The sequence below is a fragment of the Harpia harpyja genome, chromosome 4 (genome assembly GCF_026419915.1).
Source record: "Harpia harpyja isolate bHarHar1 chromosome 4, bHarHar1 primary haplotype, whole genome shotgun sequence".
Lineage (NCBI taxonomy): Eukaryota > Metazoa > Chordata > Aves > Accipitriformes > Accipitridae > Harpia > Harpia harpyja.
In genome coordinates this window covers 32,309,832-32,328,870 of record NC_068943.1, presented here as the reverse complement: position 1 = coordinate 32,328,870, position 19,039 = coordinate 32,309,832, and the positions used below count along the sequence as shown (strand labels likewise).

Here is a 19,039-nt window from a genome sequence, read left to right as displayed (position 1 = left end):
GCCATAAAGTCTGAAAGAAATGCTGACGCACCAGTCTCGGGCATTTTAGTATAAAAGACAGCAAAGCAACATACAAAATTACATACAATTTTCCTGTGTACATAATTTTCCTTTAATATACTGCAATCGCCTAAAAAGGTGTTCTGGTCAACGAAATGCTGCTGCAATTACTACTGATCTCTACCCACAGGCTCTCAGCTAAGGGTTTGTCATGACAATAAATGGGAGAGCCTTTAATGGGCAAGCATTTAATTCCGTTTCAAGAATTCTAGCGTTTAGGAAAAATGTGTCATGCTCATTTTCTTATTCACATGTAATATAGCATCTCCTATGCTGCTGTGCCATTTAACATCCTCAAAAAGGCTTTTGAGGATTTCCATTTTATAAGCTGCATTTTCAAGATTAAATGGAGCAAGTACAAAAAACTGAACAAGTTACCAAAATTACATCAGTGTTGAGCAATGTTTTTATCTGAGTGGGCACAAACTGTTTTATCCAAGGCACTCACTGCTGGGCAGTTAATGGAAAAAAAAATACTCACTCATTTCAGCAAGCTTTTGTTGGAACTTCGACTCCTGGGGTAGGTGTTTGCTGCAGACAGAAAACATATGATTAAGTGCAAGTTAAAAAAAAAACCAACAACTTTTTATCCTCATAACCTAACTTTAAATCAAGGTTCATTCACTTGAGTGCTATCGCCTTCTCTTACAAAGATGCTAACTCTTTTTTCGTCCACACTAAACTCAAGAGTTGCTTGATTTCTCATACGCCTAAAAAATTCGGGTTTTGTTTTTTAAAATGCTGACTAAAGACAACAGCACTGTTTAGCACTCAGCGGTAACACTGGGATGCTGGGATGTATAGGCATTGAATAAATCCTTGCTTTGGACATCAAAGTGTCTAATTGAGAAGTAGTATGCTACCATCTCTCATTTAATATATTTACTAAAGTTCACAAATTAACAGAAGTTGGGATGTCAGGAAGAAGTTAGGATGGAAGGCCCCGAGAACCAAATACACGTAAGATTACCAAAAAGCCACGAACAATCCCTCACCTTCCATCTGCTTCATCTTGCCCTTCTATATCAAAGCGCAGCCTCTTCAGTGGCTTAGGAGCAGCGCTTACTTCTGCGCTGCGTTTTAGCTGGCAGTCACTGTTGCACACCATCTGGTTTATTTTTTGAAACTTTTCAGAAGTCTGAAATGACAAGAAAGTAGGGAAAGAACTGCCAACAAATCCTGAAACTACTCAAACTTTCCCAATTATCCACTACAACAATTAGGAGTTCTAGAACTCTGCAGTTTAAGAGCTCTACCTTCTGTCAAAGCAAGAAAATGCAAAACGTTTTAAAAGTGAAATCTGGATATTTGAAAGGAGTTAACAGGGCACCCCTGTAATTTTTGTGCTTACAAATTCCATAAAATACTTTGCAGAATTAGAGACACTCCCTGGCCAGTTCTACAGGTGTTAGCAGTCTATCCCATTCCTCCAAAAGTTACATGCATTCAAGACTAGACATTAAAAATGTTAAAACTCACCCCAAACGATTCACCAATTGACACCAAAATTCTGCCAAATGAAGAAAAGAAGTGTTTAAGATTAAGTTACAATGACAGAAGCATCCACTAATTTGCACAGCTTAGCACAAGGCATTAACAAAGTCTCTTCCTCTCTCTCTGCATTAACAGTGCAAACCCTTACTACGCTTTACTGTGTTGAGACCGTTCACGTTTCTGTTCAGGCCAGTGGATGCTGAATCGCCAAATCAACTGTACCATACAGATCGAAAAGAAACTGTGGCTTGTAAGAATCAGAGGCCCCCACAGGCCGGCCCTTATCTGCAGGAAGACGCTTCAGTGCTGGGTACCCAGATAATCATCCCTCCATCAGTACATTTAGGTGTTGGATTTCAACCTAAAATATACAGTAATATTTTTAACTTTTGTACACAGTGGGCCAGGTGCAATGGGACTCACTTGATCCTAGTTTGAAAAACCCACTGGAGACTTGCACATTTGCTGTCATCCTCGTCTGCTATGAACTAGTGACCAACAGTTTGAAAGGTTCTGCTCAGTCAACTACTCTCAACCATTTTGTTCCAAAAAAGTATCTTCTCTTAAACAAGTGTGCAAAGCTCATCTGTTTTTCAGGAGGGTGAACCACAGTCAAAGCCAACAACATTTAAGTAACTAGGTCAGAAAACCCCTCTTAGATGTGACTATTCTAAAAAAAAGAAAAAAAAACAAACCCCACCCCAAATTCCTTGAGCACACTGACCCAACTGAAACAGAAAAGCGCTCAAAGATGAATAAAGAATCCAAATACAGGACACAAACTTTTAATTAGAAAAAGATAATTACCGCAGACTATTGACAAACTAGACTATGCAGTTGTCTAATTTGCTTCCACTAAAATCCCCCAAATACCTTTAATTTAGTCAAAGAATTGCTTGCCAACAACCTACCTAGACCTTGGAGTCATCTTTGTGGGTGACTGAAACCCGTCGGAGAATTTGTATGGGCTCTTCAAGGGCGAAATGTAGATGTTATTGCCAGCAGGGACACGCCGAGGAGAGTTGGAAAACTGGTAAGGGCTGCGAGGAATGTGTGGGATAGGTGACAGAGTGGGAGGCTATAAAAATAATAAAATCATCATAAGTTCTGTTGTCTATATATTCCTATTCTACTAAATAATTAACACTGAACACAACTAACAGCTTACCCTGTTGGAGGCATACTGCAAAATGTTTGTTTTCAGCTTCTGCATAAACACTAAGTTGTAGAAGACTATAATGGAGTCATACTGTTCTTCCCTGATAAGAACACGTTTGAAAGTCTACATAGGGCAAGAAAATCATAGACAGTTTAAAAACAAACAAACAAAAAAGGATGAGAATTTTACATTTGACAAACTCAAAGCCATGCAAAAAAATCCGTGTTAGATAAGAGTTAAGATGGCACAGGTATTCTATACAAGCCATTGTAACTACTATTTAGAACTGTTCTAAATTGTTGGGTTTTTTTTTCCTCAAACATGTATGAGCATCAATAGTGGTACCTACTTAATTAACTGGCACAGCTCCCTAGTGCAAAAGCAGTTCATCAGTACTATAACATTTTCCAAATTCAAGCTCCATTTGCTTTCACACATGCAATTCTCAAAAAAAAAAAAAAAAGGCTTTGCTATTGTGCATGCCTTGCAAGGCTACAAAAGCCATTACTGACCCGATGTGGATAAAATAGTTCTTTAGGCTTGGAGACAAAAGTCTGGAGTTTAGCCAAGACACACAAATACACAATGAGAAATTCTGCTACTAAAAGGATGCCTACCGTTCAATTAGCTGTTTGGTGAGGTTTTTTTCCTATTAATTACTGTTTGGTGCAAAAATTTAAGTACAGTAAGGCCCTTAGAAAGAAAGGAACTACTTAATGTTAGAATTAAGCCTGCAACTTTAATACATACACACCTGTTTGATATCTAACCATACATCTCCATTTGATATCTAGCCATGTTTCTACTGAAAGCTTCTATAGAAAGTTATCTGCTGCTTTTCTCTTAATGCTCCATGGAAGTCAGGTAACTGTTGAAGGAACTTGGGTTGCTTTTGAAAATGCTGTTAGCTCTAGATCCGAATCTTTCATCTAGTCTCCAAAATAGAATCATAAACCATTATTTAGCTTAAGTAAAAATGTGGAATGAAGTTTGCTTTCTGAGGAGAGTTACCAAGCTATCTGTGAGATGTTTAAAGAGACTTTTAGTATTAGAGACAGTTTTTACCTCCACAAAATGCAGATGCAGTGAAGCAGAAAACTTTTGCACGTGCAAGTGTAGTTTGGTGGGGTTTTTTTTGTTTTAGACAAGAGAGAAATAATTAGTTTATAACATTTTAATGGAGGGATAACATTAAAGAATTTCCATACCTCTTGATTTGTGTTGGGAAGCTCCTTGTATGCTGAAACTATTATTTTAAATCTGAGATCTACATTCTTTACTTTGCATATGCCATACATGGAACACATCATGATCTATTAAAGAAACAAGACAAGACAACTGGAAATGCAGAAAATGAATTCAGCTTCTTCATTTCAAGTTAAGAAATCAACTGATGAGCTTTCTATTACTGATTATGCTCTGTAAACTAGCATGCAACTGAACTTCGTAAGAACTTCCAGAATATAAGTCAACTACTGTTCTCCCCATTTCAGTATGACAGTAAACTAATTGGAGCTGATAATATCTTCTCAAACTCATTTCACATGCTGCAATTTTAGGGTAGAATAACAAAACATTTATCAGCCACACATGTTGTCTTCCCAAAGAAAATCAGTATTTTCTTATACAAATTATTAGAAAATTCAGTGTGTCCTCATTGTTTTGAATATAGCTGTAAATGGTATTTGAAGATCCCATAGTAAGTAACTGCCAGTACTTAAAAAACCTGAGATGATCAACTTCACTCTAAATTAATTTCTCCTTTGAGTGATCAATAGAGAAATAAAAACTCAGATTACAATTTCTAATGGCTAAAGAATGTATAAGGAATTTTTGTTCTGGAGAGCCTTTTTAAACTTTTAAAAACTTTTTTGTTAACGTTACCTGGTCCAAGTGCCTGTCTCTCATCAGCTCATACTCATTTTGCAGCGTGTGCTGGAAGAGGGTCCAGATCAAGGGTTCCAGGTCAGGATGTTCAGAGAGAAGCCGAAAAAACAGGGTATGTAGTCGAAGATAGGCCAGTAGATACACTTCAGAAACAGAGAAGAAAAATAAACTGAAATTGTAATAATAGGGGTATACAAAATAAAAGGAACGCGATGGAGGATGGACAGCAATTAAACGTTCACCATCTCCCACTACAAAAACTACAAGCCATCCAACGAAGGTAGTAGAAGCCAAGTTCAAAAGAAATGGAAAAGATTCTTCACACAACAGGCATTGGACACACGAAAGTCCGCACCAAACAACGCTGCGCATATATGCCTACGTCGATTCAAGAAGTCTGAACAAGCATTTGGAACATGAATCTACTGAGAGTTACTAAGCACACACATCACAAAAGGCTCAGGAAAACCCCCGAGCTGGAGAAAGTCAAAGCTTGGGAGATCATTCAGGGGAAGCACCATATATGCTTGCCCAGTTCTTAAGCTTCCCATGACATCTATTTATGGTCACTGCTAGAAAAAGTATGCTATGATAGAAGAACCCTCCGTCTGAGCCCATATGGCCATTCTTACCATCGGTACATAAGTTTTCAGTTCAAACTTGCAGTTTGTAGAGTGCATGCATTAACCTGCTGGCACCATTTTACTGTTTCTTCCAGAGGCAGCTGAGGGTTTCCACGGTGTTTACTACAGGTTCTATTATCATCTTTTAAGAAATGTTGAGCTCCAAAACCCAAAAAGGATAAATAACAAGAGGTAACTTTGTGATTTCAGCATGTACAGAAGCAACAAACCTTTTTTGTAGAACAGAGAGAGGGAGGTAGATTTCTGTGGTTTCTGTGTTTGGGGGGTCACACCTGGCTGAGCATCTGGAGTGGAAGTAGCACTTAGAGAAGGTCCAGATGCTTTCTTCTTAGGAGATCTCACAGGAGAAAGATAGCTGGAGATTCAATGTATATTAAGCACTTAACATCACGGGATAAAGGAACAATTTTATATGAATAATACTTGCAGGAACTCTTCCCTCTTCCCCCATCAGAAGAAATTAAAGAAATCAACTGCTACTGTAACCTGTTATTCCTGTATCAGGAATTAAAAAATTCCAGTTATTGATCAAATACCTGATAAAGGGATTTATTTATTCCTAGGCAAGTAAGATAACAGTTTGGAATTACAAGTTTGATAGGGCTTGGAAAAAAATATTTCAGAATTTGGTTTAGCTAAATTTACATAATAAGAAGCAGCTAATACAACAGTTCATCATAACCTCAGTATCAAGCCTAACAAGTAGGAAAACAGAATACACGTGGATTTAAATATTAAGGGCGATATTAATTTAACATTTTACTAGACCTCAAGCACGCATGTCACTTACAGGTCTGCCGCAGTGTGGTTGTGTGGGAGAGGCACGTTGAGAGTGGAAGTGGGCTCAGGCTGATCGGTTTGGCCTTCTCGTTCTTTTGACTGCTTGATAAGATCGAACAGAGGTGACCCCTAGAAAAATGACAGTAACAATACATTATACTGAGAATAGACAACTACACTGGATGGATTTTGTTCCTTCTTCCCTAAAAACAACCCCCAAAATATGATCCTAGATAAAAGATTAACGCTTTGAAATACTTCAGAACACTCATATTTTGCCCAATACATTTTAACTCTTTAACTGACAAGTTTTAACTATTAAATACACCAAACACTTTTTCTGTTTCAATAGCAGTCCGTTAGATATAGGCTAACTCCAGTACTGAGACATAACTGTATTCTAGAGTCTCTTACTACTTCCTATTAAATAGCCATTCCTGGAAAGAAGAACAAACCATACAAGAAAATACATAAAAGCTCACATTTAAAGAAACCAACCAACCAAACAAAACCCAAACCCGTTGGTGACTGAAAGTTCCTGTCCTGTCAATCCATTTCTGCTACAACATCCACCCAGTATTTTACATATTATAATATACAAACCACGGTCATAACTCATCTAAGTGCACTGGGGACTACTTCGATCTCTGCAGTGTCATGTTCCAGAACTACCTCTGGCAAGAGTTATAATCACTCTGGACACATTAAGTCTCTGCCCTCACACCCAAAACCAAAACCCACTTTGATTTTAGGTCAATTATCAGTACTTTAGGCAAGGCAGCTGGAATAAATCTGAACCTACTAAGAGCTTGAGGTAGGAGGCGATGCAGAGAGGATGTAAGCGGAATGGAGAAGGTTCTGGCTGAAGCAACATTAGTACTACTGCTGATGTTGGTAATAAACAGCAGTCTGGCAGAAACAAAATCTCAGACTTTTGTTGCTTGCATGTCACATACAGAGAAGAATTATGCTGAGACAGCAAGACTGCATGGGAAAATATTTTGGCACCGTATTTATAATTAATTTTGAAAACACAGGGTTGCTGGCTTCTGGTTTTTTATTTTCTTTAAACAGGAAACTCATCCTTGAGCACAATGTTGCCTTCCAACAGTGCAGCATCAGAACTCCCGAAGCAACAGAAGAACATTGGATTAGCAAATATCTGCCTTCTCCAGGGGAAAGCAGTGTCCATAAGACTGAGGATGAAGTGGGCAAAACCAAACATTCAGCGTTTTCCTCCAAATGATCCCCCAAAAGACAGCAGTAAAATCAATCAGCTCAACACTTTGTACATAACGCATCGTCTGATTGTCCAAGGTCTATTTCATCCTACAAATGCATGTTACTAATATTTTAATATGATGGCACGGATGACAAATCTGTAGCTACAATAACAAACAGGAGCACAGCATGCATGTAAAGCAAGCTGCGTCACCTGGCTAAGGCAGTAAGAAAAGGCCTAGTAGAACTAGACTAGATTTACTAGAATTAAAACTAGCATTAAGACTTTCCTCATTTAGCCTTATTTCTAAAAAAAGATCACCTTTCTTCTGAAGTGCATCAACTAAAAATTCAAAGCACCAAGACAAGAGTGACTTGAGATTTACAGTTTTTCATATTGCGTAATTTTTAAATTATGGTTTTGCCAATACTGGAGCTGTTCCATCCATAACAGAAAATCATCAGTTACTGACTCATAACCACATACTTATTTCTCCATCATTTCTCAACCAGATCAGCTCTTGGGCTGGTTTGCATCATCCTTCCCTGTACTCAGGAGTGAACACGTTTCTCACTTGTTTCTTCCAGCGCTGCCCTTGCTGGAAATGCAGAGACATGACCTTCTCCATTTCTCATTCTTCCGGCCACTTGGTCTCTTCCTTTTTATTATTCCCATCAGCATTTCACTATGCCCTGAAGAATCCGAGTTTCTTTCCCAGAGCAATCACTAATTCATTGCTGAAACATCTCTTGATTCCTTGACTCAGAGTGAATCCTGCTTCATTCATTTCACATTTTAGCTATTAATGACTGGGAAAATATTTTCAATGAAGCATCAGTAGGAGGAAAAGAGGTTGATAAAGGGGAATGAGAGGTCAAGAAATAGAAGCAAAAGTTACTATTTTTGAAGTTAGCACTTGAGACCAGCAGTTCCAGGTCCTCTCGCAACCCTGCTCCCATTTTCACTACACAGAGTGTGATTTCATTAGATAAGGCGAGGGGACACAGCAGGTTGCTATCCGTGGAAGGGATCTGCCTACTTTTGCATCATTTCCACTCCTCCTCTTCTACCTGCCAGCCTTGACAACCAGTCAACCTCCACACAAGTCAATTGGATGCATTGAACCAGCAGAAAGTTACCAGAAAAAGCAAAACCAGATTTAAGCCAGCTCTGCAGAGAATCACGAGCAGAGCCAGAACAAGCGTTAAGAAAAGACAGGGCAGCAACACCACGAAGGTTGGGAGCAAAGCAGGGAAGAGCAGAAAACAGGGAGCACGAGATGTCCCCCATTTACTGACAACAGCCTGCTCAATCAGCTGATTGGCACGTGAAACTTTACCCTACAAGAATTTATGAAACCTACTGCTGCTTTCCATCAGTTGGACGGACCACAGTTAGCAAGAGGATATTCTTTGTGTAGAAACATCTACTTACCGAGACGGAATAGCAAGACGCAGTGAGTCCAATGCATCTTTTTTGGCTCCCACAAATACTAATTGACACTGAGAAGAAGGTGCTATGCTGACAAGACTGGTGCCTCGCAAAAAAAATGAGTATGCCGTAACGCAGAAATATGCAGAGCCAAGTTTTCTCAAATGCATCTACCCCCCACCCTGCAAAACTGATGGGTTTAATTACAACCTTGCCTCCTGTCTTTATATTTAAACATGAAAAAGACTTCTATTTAGTGAATCTGAAGCACATTCTGCAGCTTGCAGGGAGTTTTCAAGCTTATCAGGGCAAATTCTGTTTGGCTTCGGTCCCACTATTTGGTATTCAACAAACTACCTCTCGCTTGAATGAGCAAAATATACGATTAACCAGACAATTACCAGTCCTCTAAGTAGTAGTCACAAAAGAACTTTAACCCCTGGGTCCAGCTTTATTGAACAGGAATGTTTATCAGTAACTTGTTGCTAAAGCAACATTATTCACACTACCTTTTACAAATTTTATATTGCTTTTTAAAGCTTTTAAGCAGCACTTCAGGTGCACAGGTCACCCCCAATGCATTCCTTTCACATGAAAGGAGTTTTGCAGTTTTTACTTTAATGCTCAGTAAGTGATTAATGTTACTCGATGCAGCCACAGAATAAATTTTACTAATTAAGTGAAATGTTGCTTTTCATTTAAGACTTCCCTGTGATGGCTAGAGAAGGCCCATTTTATTAGTGCAAAAAGGGAGAAAGCAATTAAGGCCTAAAATTTCTCAGGGTCAAATGGCCACTGGCATCAGAATGAAAAATAAGACTGAAATTTGACTCAGTCCCCTCTCACACTACCCGGGGCTAATTATAACTCTGCAACACTGAACTCCGTGAATTAAGCGGGACTCCATTAAGTGAGCCTCTGCAGGATGCCTCCCTCCATCGCAAGCATCTGCAGTGATTTTTCCGCAATCTAAAACCTCCTTTTATGGACAAAACGGGCAGAATTTCTTGTTGGCTAATCTTTATTTGGCTATGGTGAAACTACAGGACACACAGGTGCTTCCCAGCTTCCTGATCTTTTCATCAGCTCTGTCCCAACAATGTTTAACTGGACTTTGGGTTTCATGAAAAGATTAAACAAAAGACCTGAATCTTTAAATATGGAGAACAGCTACCCTGGGGTTTGGGTGTAGTCCACTGACTACAGAGGAAGTCTCTGAGCAGCTTTACTCTCAGCAGTGCTAATTAGCAGTTCGCAGTATTTTAAAAACTGCTTTTGTCTTTGTTTTCTACTGCTTTATGTTTTTATGCTTCATCATAATTTCCTAATCGATCTTCAGGTTTTAGTTATTTGTCCACAATAAATTCAATGCGGTGTTTATCACTAAACTCAGTGTATATCTTAATGCCAAGCTCCCTTGGGTTTTTTGGTTTGGGTTGGGTTTTTTTATAATCAACACCACCTAAATTATTGAATCAGTCAATACAATACAGAACATTAAGAAATGTTCTTCTTCATAATATGCTAAACGGTGGCTGTGATTTCACAAGGCAAAACAAAGCCCATTTAGGATCGACAGCTCTGGAATGGAAGTGCAAGGACTGGACCAGCACGAGCTATTTCCACTCCTCTTTCCCATGACAGAATTGCACATCCAAATAGTTGACTTTTGCTCGCAATTGTATTTTCAGAAGCTTCACACGAAAATTAGTATACAGATTTGTGAAATAATTTAGGCCTGCTGAAAAAAAATATACTTCACAGACTAAATTTAAATAGTATTTACCATGAAAAAACAGTAAGATTAAGGACTGTGTTTTAATTTCAAACATTAGTTCTATTATATAAATTATGATCCTATTAGGGCTTGTTCTTACAAAATTATAAAGAAAAACATTAACAACTGCAGTGTTAACAGTTTAATTCATATAAGAATGCTGTCAGATCTACTTTTACCTCCTTAGAGCAAATGTATGTTTAATACAAGTCCTATTCCTACCTTACTGTCATCAAGCTCTGTGAAGATCTCCTTTTATCTAAATGCGTAGTATGCAGGGGAAGAAAAAAAGCAGAAAAGCAGCAGTGACTGTTAATTAGTTCTGGTCATTTAGGAGCAGTATTTTGAGAGGTTTTTCCTCCTCACAGATGCTTAGAAAGTCATCAGCTATGGAGGAAGTGACAAGCACATACTGATACACATACAAATCATGAAAACTCTGATTATTTGAAGTCCTTGACACAAAGCATGTGAGCTGCTGACCTGAAAGCGGGTGTCCTAGCCTCAAGCCTGTTAGGAGTTTTCATGTTCAGTGCCCTCATATTCCAGTCTCTCATAAAATAGCTATTGCACCAAAAAAAGAATAACTGTTCTCTGCTCTGGCACGTAGGACCCATTGTGGAAATGTGGAACCGATTTAGGCAGTGTACATACATACATATTAATGTATATATATACATACATGTTAATACATATACATACATATTAATATGAAATCAAGCATCTCTAATGGGAGAAACAGAGATTTCCTATCAAAAGTTACTTGAAGGCCTAGTAAAAAAGGAGTTCATATCCCTTCAGTCAGAGAAAGAAAGCCAGGTCACCACAGCATGGATATGCATCTTAAACTTGTGTTGCTCTAAATAATGCTGCAAATCCATTCTCTTTGCAGTTTTGCAATAATCTAGTCTTCCTCAAAAGCCTCTGGAGAGACCTGGCAAATCTTGGTAGAATTCAGAAATTATTTCGGAACAATCAATACCACAATTTTCAACCCCCCCTGCTCCCAAAATTGCTCTTCACCAGATGGTTTTATATTAACCAATTATCTGTTTTACAGGGTCTCTTGGCAAAAGTCCATGTGGCCACCTCACTGCAGGATACAACAGCATCATCAAAATATGCTTCCTAGCAATGGAGAAGGATGCATGTGAAAACAGCCATCAAACTTCTGAGAGGCCCACCACACACGTGTCTTCCCAGAAATTATGGAAAGGTGTGGGGACAGGTGGGGAAAAAAAAAAAAAACCAAACCAAACCTCAAGCAGCACATCACAGCAAGACAAAGAGTTGGCAGGCACAGTGAGATATTTGGGGTGATAGCTGCTTTTAAAAACAGCAGCAGCGAAGTCAAGCTAAATTAAAAAGTGAAACAAATTTAAAGACAACCTAGGGATTCCAGCAACTTCAATTTTTTTTCTGCAGTTTTTAGATTTTAACCATAAAGATTATAGACCTTCTTTCTGTGTTAAGACAGTGACTAATACTATTGGTATGTTCAAAAATATGACACAGACTGATGATAACACTCTGCAAATAGGGAAACTACTGACACAGTTATTGCTTTGTAGCTCTGCAAACCAATCCCCAGTCGAATATTGAAGAGAAAAAATGAACCACGGTCATCAGGACTGCTCCTATTTGCCAAGCCTGTGAGACTAACTTTTTCAAAATCACTTTGAAAGGAGTTCTGAAAGACAGTCTACAAGCAGAACTACATTTTTATTCAACTGTTTTGTTTAAACTACTCAGGATGACCCTGGGAAGACTGCTACTACGCGGCTTGCAGTAGGCTCTTGCACCACTTCCTTCAGCAGTTTTTTTCTGCTCAAGACTCGCAAAACTCGCAGTGCTTTTTATAAAAAAAAAAGGAAGGCTCGCTGAGTAACTAAGGAGTTACTATTCAGCACGTTAAAGCCTTAACTACACAAATACTCTAAGCCAGTACAAACCAGTAGTCCGCCCAAACTCCTCCATCTACCTGCGGCCTCCCTCCTGCCCACCGTCCCCAATCCCTCATCCATCACCAGAGCTAGAGTTCTGCTCCAGGGAACTGAGGTTTTGCTGTTGTTTTTGTTTATCCTTGTTTTACTTAAGCACGTTTGGCAGGGGAGGCCTTCAGTTTTACATTCAGAGCAGCTCCCCATCCCAGATCACCTCAGGGCAACGCAAGCGTTTGCGTTTTGTCAACGACAGATATCGAAAGTATGAATAAATGGTCAATTTTCACAGTGGAGAGAGGTTATCAGTGAAGTCTCATGCTCCCTGCTGGGACTGCTGCTGTTTAACACTGACAAATGACAGGGAAACATGGTCACAAAATTATTCAGTTTCAGGAAAAATAAACTCACTGCAAAAAGATCTCACGACTTTCAATGAGTAGGCAATAAAATAGCTGCAATAGTCAAGGATGATAAAAGCAGAAATAATGAACAGGGGAAAATGACCTTAACTTTACATTTTTAAAAAGGGCTTTAATGTTACTGTTATTTAAAACAAACAAACAAACGAACAAATTTAGAATTAGTAGAGTAATTCTGAAAACACCAACCCAACACTCCAAAGTCAAAGTTTAAAGAATTATTAGCAAAATAATAAAACAGAGTTATCATTAAGCCAGTAGAGTAGCCCATGGATTATCGGTCACCAAACTAAATTATCAGGCAATAGGACTGAAAGCCAAACCCAACTACTTTATCATACAGCCCGAGTGTTCAGCTGTGGAAGCAACCGCTACAAAATGTGAATGTGGAAAATCCACGTTGCTTCAAAAGACAACTGCACACGTAGGTCCACAAAGCACTACAGAATACAATAATCCTTACTATGGTTTTTTTTGCTGAACATTATCCAAGGAAATAGCATTGTAGGTTTGTCCTCCACATTTTTTTTTCCCCAAAGCGATTGCTACGAGCCTCTTCCAGATGGATCTGCGGTCTGCAGTGGCAGTGATGCTACAGAAACATTGTATGTCTGAAGTAATTAGCACGTTTATTACCTAGCTCCCCAGTGTAACCAGGCTTCAATATGACGAAGTCTTGGACAAACCTTACTTCTCAAGACTTTTAGGTGAAAGCCAAAAGGTCTCAAAGACAAACTGAACTGATACCAGTTTTTCCTCCCTCTCTGCACAAGAAATCGTATACAACACAAACTAAAACCCACTTGAGATGAATCATTTGACTGTCGGAAATGATAACATATCAGTCAGCAACCAAAAATCTTGAGGTTGAGAATTATATCAACAACTTTAAACTGTGAGAACACTACAGAGTATGAAGACTTTTTCAGCACAGGAAAGAGATAAGAGATGCTTTAAAGGACCATTACATTAACTGACATTGCACGGTGTTAAGAACAACATTTCTACAGTTATTTCCATATATGTAAAATTATTACACTCAGGAGCAAAACAGCACTCTTTCTTCTGAAGAACTTTTGGGTCACAAAATGCCTATCTCAGTAAGGAGAATTTATTTGTGTAATTACTATTGTAATAATCAAACAGATTCTCACAGTACCACATCATGCTTTCTAGCGGTTTCATTTCTAATTAACTTACACAGTTCTGGTTGCCAGAACAACAATTAAGAGCAGTTCAGGAATTACTTTTCCAAGTACAAGTGGAGACATGACAACAAAGTGCCTCTAAGATTTTTGGTTAAAGCCAGTAATTGAGTTTCAAGTCTCGTGTTCTTTCCAGTTTCTCGTTAGCTGGACAAATTCAGGTACAATGTACCACCACCAATTCTCTTAATCCAGCTGAAAGCGGTTAAGTGTGCCAGGAAACTTTGTAGACAGCAGTTTTTGTAAGAGCAGGACAGTATCCTTTACCAACAAAACCAAGTAGTCAACAAATTACGAATTGAACAAAAAAGGATACAAGGGGTAATCTGTAGAGGATGTGGACGAGCTGCATGTACAGAAAAAACAATTCTCTAGAAAAAGTAATATTAGCTAGGGGATGGTACGTGCCCTGAAACCATTACGAGCAGACTGCTCTATGATATTTAAAAGCAAAAAGGACTATAAGTATCTTGCAATGTGCTTTATATAATCTAAAAGAAACAGGGCAAAGAAATTGGAGTTCCAGAAACAATATGCCATGTTTCATAACAAAATACAGCAACACGAGCATGAAAACTGTTTTATGCAATGGATTTAACAACCACTTTTAGAAAATATTTTGGTCTGAAGAAAATTACACATGACAAAGAAGAAAGAAAAAACTAAAGTTGTAACAAAACTATCAGTTTAACAACATTTTGGGCACAAACCAATCCCTTAAGAAGAGTTTTGATCTTAATTTGAGCCCATACTTCTGTGATTACCATAATAGAATATCTCAAGCTCAGTAACCTCGGTCTATACCTAGTATTTGCTCAAGGCAGACAAAACCTGGCAGTCGTTGTGTTGTGCTTAGCTTTCAAAGCAGAAGCATATGCAGAGCTGCTGAGCGCTCCGTTGACAGAATTTAATTTAAGATGTCTCCAATTAAACATTTCTGCCTTACAAGCAGTTATTTAACAATCAGACAAAATACAGTATAATAGAGGTAAGGAGTAGTGCACTGGAAATCAGTTTAACAAGAGAAGATTAAAAAAAAGGCTTGGGCTATTGTTTAGTCTTCATTAAAAATACATTCTTCCCAACCTGAAAATAAATAATTGAATTTTGACAGTGTGATACAGAACCCCTCAAGTATAAGAATCCCTCAAAACACCCCAAACTTTTCAATAACTTGTCTGAACAGATCTGAAACAAAAACTTGGAAGACACTGGCATCTATATTTTTTGACGTTACACCCTTTTCACACTTACTTTTTAGTAATTTTACAAATCTAGTATTTTAACATTTACTAAGTGTTTTTCCTACTGTTTTCTCTCAAAGTTTTGCAGCTAGTTCTGAGGCAGTTATTACAGTGCTTTCTGCTAAAACAAGTGCTGATGTTATCATCCTGGCTTTTTTCTGGTTATCACTTCACTCTCCCCCACTCCTCTTGAGGGCAATTTCACTGATCTACGGCATTAGTTGGCTTCCTTCGCTATAAACTGTAAATTCATCTAACCATACGAGAAACAATTCTAAAATTAGTATGTCAGCATTAGCTTTTCATAGATCTGAGACGGAAAAAATATAACTGATATTGTCAAACACAGGAGTATCCCTTAGTAAATGATGGGAGTCAGAAGTATCTTATGCTAAAACACGTGGGGTACCCATGGAGTTACTCTAGGATCTTTAAAAAAGACTAAGAAAACCTTAATACAATGCAATATATCTGCTTTTATTCTTTTCTAACACCAAAAGATGTAGTTGAGCTAGCAAAAAAGGGCAAAAACACTAAAAAGGGGCAAAAAAATCTAAACAATTTATGTACGATCTAAGTGACTGTGTCTCTGTGGTAAACTATAGCTACAGCTATGGTCACTTGGACCTCAGCAACATCTGCAAGAAGCTCGAGCTAACATTTCCCCAAATTAGGCCAGTATTATTTTTCAGAAAATGATGTAAGATGTTATATTCAGTGCCTTCTCTCATGGCCATGCATAAAAATCTTTCTTGAAGACGGATCAGTGAAGGCTAGCTTAGGCTCTGGAAAAACATGCTGGAAGGCAGAACACTTCCCCCTTAGATATTTAGAGCAAAATGATGCAGGAAATTACTGATTTATAGTGCTTTAAAACGCTTTGGTTCCAGTTTACACTATAAGGTCAAGCCTAAATGCTCTTCTGTGTAAATACAATGGCCTAATATACAACGTCTGATTACTGGATATCATAGAGGACAATTGCTGATCCCTACTTCATATAAAATGAGCTCTTTTAATTCACCTTGCCAGTTTGGGGGATAGGAGAAAGAACGGATGGAAATAATGGCGCGCTGTCATTCTGAACTATTTGACTAACGAATAACAGATATGTAGAGAGTTGCAATATAGCCAGGTGACTGCACCATAAAATTTTTGTTGTCAACTCAACCTTCTCATTTTTAGCTTCCTTCCTTGTTAAAAATTGGACCGAGCCTTTTTTTTTTTCCTTAGCTGTCTGAATTACATAAACTACCAGAGTAGAGCACAAAGGTAAGTGACTCAGAGAAAACATGGTTTTGGACAAAAATGCCCGAGTGCTGAAGTACAAAAAAAGCAAGTTAGATCCTGCTGACGCCCAGGGAAACGACACAAATTTGTGTTTAAAACTCAGAGCGCTTCTATTTGGACGACTTCACCAGGACCTAGGAAAGCAATCATCTTCAAGTTTTAAAATCAACAGTTATAAAAAGACAAAGATCATGGGTTGTTTTTTTTTTCTGAAGTACCACATACCAGATCCCTCACTTCACTTTTGAGTAGCATCGATGCAAAAACCTCTCTCCCTCCCTATGGGAAGGTCTTGTGCTACACCCACACCAAGGACCCATACTCAGCATCCCACCTTCAGCCCCTTTGCCCACCCAATTCTGGAACCTGAAGCCAGAACTGGGTTTGGAGGCTCCTTGCAAGACCCATGAGGGCAACCAGGTGCCTCAGGAGAAGGACCTAACCAAAGCCGTGCTGGCCGAGAAACACGCACCCAACCACCGACTTGAAAGCAAGGTTGCCCAGCTGAGACGTGGGCATGTGGGTCTTGGGTCTTCATCAAGATAATGAGGAAACCAACCCTCCTTTTAAAATGACAAAAATTAAAAAAGTAACATATCCTAAAAGAATGTCAAAATTTTGAGAACACTTTGGATGCTTTTTTTTTTGTGCTCAGATACTCCTGAGTATAGGGAGCAAATGCGTTTATGAAAATCAAGATATTTGCATGGCCTCTGCTGTCTCCTTCCTCTGTTCAACACTTGCTCTTTGACCACTTACAACCGGAAGGTATTTCTGTGGGCATATAACTAAAGACTGCAGGATGTACAGAAAAGAATGGAAATTACTCTCCCTGAAGCAATAAATCAGTGACATTAGGCAATACCTGAAGAGCACCTATCAACAAAGCAGTAAAACTGACTTAGCTGACAAGGTACATTAAATTACCAAGTGATCAAAACTTATGTTTCCTTTGATCTCATTAGATTACAAATATCCTACCGTTTCCACACAAAAACCACTAAATCCTTCAGTAACAAAGTGCTTTTCTATTCGAGCTCTCTGAATTTTTATTGTGAGAAACTCTTAGTCACTTGTAAACAGAGCAAACCCAAAGTTTCAATGTTTCTGATGAAAGCACTATGTTTTACATCCTATTTTGAGAAAATTGAAGTCTTTTGCTCATAGTTTTACTTCCTGAAATTTAAGGAAAACTAAATCAGCTTCTAAAAAAATGTCGTTTTTTTTTCTTTTTAAATTCACTTGGCCTTTTTGGAAGAAATTTCACTGAAACATACTGCCACAGAAATCTTACATTTTGCCAATGTTTTCCAACAAAAAGCATTTCAAACTCTTTCTGCTAGTACTACGATCAGGTTGTGGTATCTCTTTGAGGAATGGCGAAACAGAAGCTCACTGATCAGTGCTTTAAAAGGCATCATACTAATTTTGAAACTTGATCATACCACAAACTACCATCGTGCATGATTTAACTGAAATATTTGAACCCTGTTTTACTGAAGTTGCATACAACCATTTTGAACTTGGTACTGTTTACTTTCTGTGGCTCAAGCAAATGCGGGAAGGTTGGGATAACTTGGAAGCTTTCCTCTCCGTCTAAGGAATTTTAAACTGCCAGGCTTATAGAAGCCCCCCAAAATGTCTCCCTTTAGCTCTCAAACTCCAGAGGGTGTAAAGGTCGCACATTACGTAAAGAATGATGCAATCTGAAGTCTGTTGAATTTTACAGCTTCTCCTATTATTTGCACTAGAAAAACAAACCTGAACTGCAGCTTAGCCATTTCTGCTAAACCTACCTTTCACATACTTTCTACTTTGATCATTTTCTGCCGTCAGCACATGGTGCAATACCGAAGCTTAGCATGGTCGAGCTGTATAGACGTGGAGTAAATCCTACCTCTCGCAGGCATGAAGACTTCGGCCACACCTACGGCCTTGAGCACAGCTAGCACAGCTACGGAAAAAGCAACTAAAAAGTGCATTTTGATTGACAGGTCTGTGCAAGAAGAACAGTGCAGATGCACAGCATGGTCAGACAGATTACATAAACAGTTTCCATTCCCAGTTATACAGATCTCCAAACAACTTCCTCCACCCACCAGAAACTGAAAATAATTTTTAAGAAAGGCTGGGGTATAGAAACAAAGTATTCACTTTAGAAAAAAATTTTAAAAAAGATCCATTTTATCAACTCTGCTATAGAGGTGAGCTCTGAAAGGATTACCTTAAAAGAAGTAAAATCCCTATGAAATTAAAAAGTCATAGCTACTATAGAATTCTGTTGTATTTTAATAAGGAAAACCTGCCTGCCTCTGAAAATTTAGAGAATAAAAAGAAGACTTAAAAAACCACAATTTGAGTTGACCTTGACATTTCAACACATTGCTTCTGGTAAGGAAACAGCCCATTTTCACACTGACTTAGGAATATACATTTCCGTTGTTCTGTAAATCTATACATTCCTGTGTTTTTCTATCTCAGGGG

The 19,039-nt window shown here is 38.4% G+C and overlaps 1 protein-coding gene across 4 annotated transcripts in view; it reads right to left on the bottom strand.

Moving 5' to 3' along the window:
- RB1 (RB transcriptional corepressor 1) overlaps window positions 1-19,039 on the bottom strand; it is an 83,173-nt gene that overhangs the window by 2,702 nt on the left and 61,432 nt on the right. For 2 of the 4 annotated variants that reach the window (XM_052786128.1, XM_052786131.1), the window contains 9 exons: window positions 6,035-6,153; window positions 5,454-5,599; window positions 4,598-4,743; window positions 3,922-4,026; window positions 2,723-2,836; window positions 2,466-2,632; window positions 1,540-1,570; window positions 1,056-1,198; window positions 542-591 (listed from right to left, as the gene is read on the bottom strand). In XM_052786128.1, the coding sequence (XP_052642088.1) occupies window positions 542-591; window positions 1,056-1,198; window positions 1,540-1,570; window positions 2,466-2,632; window positions 2,723-2,836; window positions 3,922-4,026; window positions 4,598-4,743; window positions 5,454-5,599; window positions 6,035-6,153 (1,021 nt within the window). The other 2 variants (XM_052786130.1, XM_052786132.1) reach the window with 2 other exon arrangements.